Source organism: Sinocyclocheilus grahami, unplaced genomic scaffold (assembly GCF_001515645.1).
Source record: "Sinocyclocheilus grahami isolate Dianchi unplaced genomic scaffold, SAMN03320097.WGS_v1.1 scaffold256.1, whole genome shotgun sequence".
NCBI lineage: Eukaryota > Metazoa > Chordata > Actinopteri > Cypriniformes > Cyprinidae > Sinocyclocheilus > Sinocyclocheilus grahami.
In genome coordinates this window covers 910,691-917,116 of record NW_015505435.1, presented here as the reverse complement: position 1 = coordinate 917,116, position 6,426 = coordinate 910,691, and the positions used below count along the sequence as shown (strand labels likewise).

The window sequence follows — 6,426 nt, the reverse complement described above, 5'->3', positions numbered from 1 at the left end:
GTAGGGTCTCTTCCCCTTTTTTTTTTGCTGCGTACGGGGGGGGGGGGGGGGGGGGGGAGTCAGTGCGGGCTACGCTACACGGGTCAAAACCGTCGTGACTACGTCATGTGACAATAAGGAAGTGGTAGGATCGGTTCTGTATCTGAAACTAACTAATGGGGATACTATAGTCGCGCGGCCACTGTCCTGTCCCGAGCAAATACATCCTTAATCCAGTTTTGCACTGGTTAATACTACTGAGTAAATACAGAAATATATGTTGCCATTCAGTTGTCTGGTGTTCTGTTTAAAGCTCGAACAGGTGAAAAACAGACAAAGATTTATTTTTGTATTACTACGCTAAGAAAGAAGAAGAAAAACAGCTTTAAGCATTTATTCAGTGTCTGACAGTTGCTATAATGGATCAATATTCATTCGTGAAAGTCATTGGCGGAGGATCTTTTGGTCGAGCTCTTTTGGTTCAACCTATAAACGAAGAGCAAAATTATGTTATGAAGGAAATACGACTGCCAAAGGTAATAAAAGCTCTGGGTGAAATAAATTACAGTCTATATTAATCATACTTATAAAATGCATGAAAGAGTTCCTGTGCTGATTCATAGGCTGATTTTGGGATAAGAAACAGCAGAAGAGAAGCTGTGCTTCTGTCCAGAATGAAGCATCCAAACATTGTGGCATTCAAAGACTCATTTGAAGGTTTGTCAGGGTGATTTATATACTGTAAATGCCTCAGATTTCATAAGATCAAAAGTCAAAAACATAATGGATCCTCTCTTTTCAGCTGACGGTCATCTGTACATTGTGATGGAGTTCTGCAGTGGTGGAGATCTTCTTCAAAAGATACGGCAGCAAAAAAATGCCCTGTTCTCTGAGGACGTGGTATGACAAAGATGATAGTCCTGTTCTCAAATTAATTCTTAAAATTAAACAGGTTTATAATTTTTCATATATTATACATGGTACTTGAAAGTTGTGTAGCACAAAACACAAGCATCTGTCTGGCACAGTTGTTAATATACATTTTATCTTTGTAATGAGTGCTAACATAAACTTGATAGTAAGTTTGGGTTATCAAGAATAAGGAGGTACTGTGTTTGGTTATTTTTATGCAGTTTATACACCGTTGTCATCTCTTTGTTGTAGATCCTGAAGTGGTTTGCACAGATGTGTCTAGGCACCAAACACATTCACGACAAGAGAGTACTTCACAGGGATTTAAAATCAAAGGTACTTGTTATTGTGTCTGGTGACTTTTTTTCCTTATTTTAAAAACATTTATTATTTATTTATTTTGCAGGGGGAAAATTAAGTATTAAGAAATGAAGCCCAAAATTATTTGCTTGCACATACATTTTCAGGGCAACTATTCTACCCTGCAAAGGCAAAACAGTACTGTCACTACACCAACCACATCAATGTTTGATGGGATGACGTGGCCATTTTTTGTATAGATCCATTGTCTCATTAAAAATGCATAACAATGACTTACAACAATTCTATGATAGGCATGTTTTTAATTTCAATTTTTTGTTTAATTCATTTTCTAGGGTATAAAGTAAAAACTTTCAGTGTGATACAACTGTCCTGGGGTCTGATTTATAAAACTCTCCGTAGATTTCATCCTAAAAGTGTACGTATGCACAAAAGCTAGATTTTGCGTATGCCAGAACCTGCGCAAAAATCCCTTTATAAATCCCAGTCGGGGACGATTGTGCGTACGTGCATCTGCACCCCGACTCCTCCCCGAAATCACCATATATGGAGCTTACAACGCCTAGTTTTACTGTGCATAACCTCTTCTGCATGTCATTTCCATGCATATTCCCATCCACGTGACACCATGTTTAACACCGTTAAAGGTACAACACATTATGGAAATATGAGATACGGACTATAAATGCCATTTGTGCCATACACATTAATTTTTATTGCTAAAAAGCATCCAGTATCCTTGTTATGTTTTAGCATAAATATATCAAAATCTATAAAAGGTTAGTGTCTTTTCTCATAACATGTGATCTGCAGTTTCATTTAAAGATTAATTATTGTGCAAATAGCACTCCTCGCTGGCATTAAAACATAGCATGCCACAGGAAAAGTTATCAAGTCTGTTTTTATAAATCCCACCTTTTGCGTAGGAAGTGGCGTACGCCTCTTTCAGGACATGTTTTGTGCGTACGCAACGGTTTATAAATGAGGCCCCTGATTTTGATCTTTGCTCTCAAAATGTATAGTTACTGTGTTTGGCCTTGGTTAGGCCAGTGTTATCAGTTCACCATACCATCACCATTTGATTGCTGTCAAAGTTGTCAATCAAGTAGAAGCACCACCCTTGAACCTCTTGTGAATTAATGGAGGATTTTATTTAATGCATAAAAATCAGTGCTAGTTTCCTTCTTATGTTCATTGCAGAATATTTTCTTGACCGACAGTGGAACTGTGAAGGTGGGGGATTTTGGTTCAGCTTGTTCTCTATACAGGTATTCAGCAATTTTCTTTAATTTTATTTTGGTGTTTACAATTCTGTGCACAAATATAGTCATTCAAATAATTTGATATGTATTTCTTCAAGTGCAAAAGCATATGCTCAGACATATGTGGGTACTCCATATTATGTGTCTCCAGAAATATGGGACAACAAACCGTACAATAATAAAAGGTACAACTTTCCTGATATTACAGTAATTCCCTCAGTTTGACACCAGCTTTACATTTCAGATTACATTTGTACTAATATGCATGTATATTACAGTGATGTCTGGTCTCTTGGCTGTGTCTTGTATGAACTTTGCACACTCCAGCACCCGGTATTTTCCTCTTAACATCCTTAAGTTGTATAGTAACAATGGCTTTTACATCAAACAATGTAAAATGTTAGAGTTGCATTGCTGTTACTGTGTGTTTTGGATGTTAAGGATACCTGTCCTAACATTTTCCTGTCTTCGTTAACTGTCAAACTTCTCTTCATTAGTTTCAGTCACGTAGCTGGAAGAGTCTGATCTTGAAGGTGTGTCGTGGGGCATATGCACCTTTACCCAGTCACTTCTCCTACGAGCTGCACTACCTCATCAAACACATGTTCAAGACTAACCCTGGAGACAGACCCTCAGTACACACAATCCTCAGCTCTCACCGTGTGTCTCAACTGCTGCATAAACACCTGGTGCCAGAGGTACATCAGCTCATTCTTCAATGAAATTATTTTTAAAATACATAGTCTTGACCAGCCACGTCAATATTTGATGGAGGGATGCAGGAGGAAATTGATAATGAAATCAGATTTATTTATTATTTTCATTATAGCATCATTTTGGCTAAAACTCTATAACTATTTCATTAAAATAATACATTAGAATACACTTCGTATGTACAGTGACTTCAATACAACTCCCCTATTATGATATTGTTTTTAAGTTCTAAATTAAAATTTATTTTTATTTATTTATTCTTGGAAGTTGGACAACTGTCCTGATATCATAATGAATTAAAAAAAAATTTTTAAATAATTAAATTCTTGAAAATAAAACCTTATTATTTTGGCACATAATATTGTATATTTTATTACTTTCATAATTATAAAAAAATGCTACACTGCTAAGTAATATTTAACAATAAATCAAAGCCATGTGGTGCAGCCAAAAGGCAGAAATATGCAGGGGGAAAAGAATATACAACAGGAAATTATATAATCAAGAGGATCCCCATGACTGTGTGTGTCAAGGCCAATAAGTATTTTCAGATCATCTGACCTATTGACAAGAAAAGGTTAAATCGGGTAAAATGGCATGTGGTGCAACTCCCCCTAAAAACTGATGATATTTAAGAATTGGCAATTCAAGATATTTGTAAAGAACTTGTATTTACAGTGGCATGCGAAAGTTTGGGAACCCCTTGCAGAATCTGTGAAAATGTGAATCATTTTAACAAAATAAGAGAGATCATACAAAATGTTATTTTTTATTTAGTACTGTCCTGAGTAAGATCTTTTACATAAAATATGTTTACATTTAGTCCACAAGAAAAAATAGCTGAAATGATTAAAATAACCCCATTCAAAAGTTTAGGATTCCTTGGTTATTAGAAAGTTTGAGGGACTCAAACAAAACTATTAAAAAAGGTTCAAACATTCACTGATGCTCCAGAAGGAAACATGATGCATTAAGATCGGGGGGGGGGAAACTTTTTGAATTTGAAGATCAATCTAAATTGTACTTAATTTGTCTTCCGGGAAACATGCAAGTATCTTCTGTTGCTCTTAATGCATAGTGTTTCCTTCTGGAGCATCAGTGAATGTTTGAACCTTTTTTTAATAAATGTGTTTGAGTACCTCAATTGTCCTCAGTGTGAAAAGATGGATCTCAAAATCATACAGTCACTGCTGGAAAGGGTTCAAATATGCAAAAGATGCTGGAAAACTGAAGAATATGCAGGACCTGGAGGATTTTTCTGAGGAACAGTGCTCAGTTTAACTGTTCAGGACAAACAAGGGGCTCATGAACAACGATCACAAAACAAAACAAAAAAACAGTCGTGGATCACCCAGGTAACCACACACAGTATTAAGAACCAAGGGTTCCCAAACTTTTGAATGGGGTTATTTTAATAATTTCAGCTATTTTTTTTCTTGTGGACTAACTGTAAACATCTGGTATGTAAAATATCTTACTCAGGACAGTACTAAATAAAAAATAACATGCATTTTGTATGATCTCTCTTATTTTGTTAAAATGATTAATATTTTCACAGATTCTGCAAGGGGTTCCCAAACTTTTGCATGCCACTGTACCTTAAAAATATATTTACAAAATATACAAAGAGTATATTTCTAAGAACTTGTGGTTAAACTAGATTTTTATCGTGGACACTCATAATTGTCATTGACCCTTAAATTAGTTTGAAAATTATACTACAGCAGCTCTTTATTTCTCTCTGTTTTTTTGCTATGCAGAATAAGGAACTGGTGCAAGAACAAACACGCCACTGGAGGAGAGAGGAAGGAGAGAAAGTGGCCATGTTTTTAGGACAGAAGAGTTTAGTGACCACAACTAGCACTGAAGGTCACTAGATCAGATCAGCTACACATTAACTAATTCCTAATTTTAGTTATAAACCTGTAGTGAATCAACCTAACTGATGAAGTAATTTATTCATTTGTGATCAGGAACTATGCAAGTAGAACAGTCCCCTGTGGAAAACAACAGCATTGATGACCCAGCTTCTCGTAAGAGGTGGGCAGTCAGAACTTGTAATACCGTGCTGGGGGTCCTAGGAAATGCTGACATAATTTCCACTGGTAGCATGGAAAATGCAGAACGGGCTGATCTCATTTCAGGTACTGTACCACAGATACGTACAATGGCATTACCCTGTTTATTGGATATACCTTGGTAGTTGTTTGGGCAACACTTTATTTTACAGTGTTATTGTTACATATGTTACATGTACTTACTATAGTATTAACCATAAATTATGCATAATTACATGCAACAACCCTAAACCAAACCCCTATTCTAACCCTATAGTAAGTACATGATGTTAATTAATATTACCCAGTGCTTTAATGTATAATTACACTGTAACAAGGATGCTTCTTTGAAAGACCTTGGAGTACATTGAAAGTTTGTCAGTAACTTAGGGTAGCACTTAAATATGAATCGTCAGCTCTTGCATTCTCTTGCTGTGTTATAGAGGCTGAGTGTGTGGAGACCCAGGAAAGACGAGTGAGGAAACAATGGGACAAAGATCCACCTGAGAGACTCCTGAGTGTTCTGGAGAAAGCGCAGCTCTGTTATGGCTTTGAGACCTACACTATACATAGAGATGGTCAGTCTACACACATCAGATACATCAGGACACAGTTTATTACATTACAATAACAGCAGAGTTAACAATTGAGTATAAGAATTACATAGAAACAGACACCTAACTTACAATACCTAACTAATAATTTGTATAATGATTGTGCTTCACATAATCATATTATTGTGAAAAAAGACTTCATATCCCCACTAAAATTCCAATTCCCACTAAACACTTATTTTGGGAAATTGGCATTTAAAATAACGTCTCGGTTACGGACCAGTCCGCCCACTGCTAGAAAAAGGACGCCCCCGGCTGCCGCCAGAGGGAACCCCAGATCTAGGCAGTGGCACGGGCACTGCCCCCTTGCAGGTAACGGAGTCTGGTCCGCAACTCCGAGATGCTCGAGTCATCCACGAAAGCCACCTCAGCGTGCTTCATGCCCAGGCACGAGAGGCAGCAACCGTGACCATCGCCCGGCGCCAGGTAACGACCGCACCCAGAAACGCACGGATGGTATGACATCTTTAAAAAGACGTGTCTTTAAAAAGACGTTCCACCCGCGAAGCTCTTTTAGTATGGAATTTGCTCTTTTAGTGTGCTGAAGCGCACAGGGGAGATGGCTGT

General features: G+C 37.2%; 1 protein-coding gene across 1 annotated transcript in view; it reads left to right on the top strand.

Annotated features, from left to right (window-relative positions):
• Nucleotides 1-189: 189 nt before the first annotated feature.
• The window catches only part of nek3 (NIMA related kinase 3), an 18,829-nt gene continuing 12,592 nt past the window's right edge, over nucleotides 190-6,426 (top strand). The window contains exons 1-11 of the mRNA XM_016290219.1: nucleotides 190-515; nucleotides 603-696; nucleotides 782-879; nucleotides 1,144-1,227; nucleotides 2,413-2,480; nucleotides 2,573-2,659; nucleotides 2,753-2,807; nucleotides 2,972-3,172; nucleotides 4,949-5,057; nucleotides 5,162-5,332; nucleotides 5,689-5,823. Coding sequence (XP_016145705.1) covers nucleotides 399-515; nucleotides 603-696; nucleotides 782-879; nucleotides 1,144-1,227; nucleotides 2,413-2,480; nucleotides 2,573-2,659; nucleotides 2,753-2,807; nucleotides 2,972-3,172; nucleotides 4,949-5,057; nucleotides 5,162-5,332; nucleotides 5,689-5,823 — 1,219 coding nt within the window. The 5' untranslated portion in view covers nucleotides 190-398. The remainder of the gene's footprint in view (nucleotides 516-602; nucleotides 697-781; nucleotides 880-1,143; nucleotides 1,228-2,412; nucleotides 2,481-2,572; nucleotides 2,660-2,752; nucleotides 2,808-2,971; nucleotides 3,173-4,948; nucleotides 5,058-5,161; nucleotides 5,333-5,688; nucleotides 5,824-6,426) is intronic.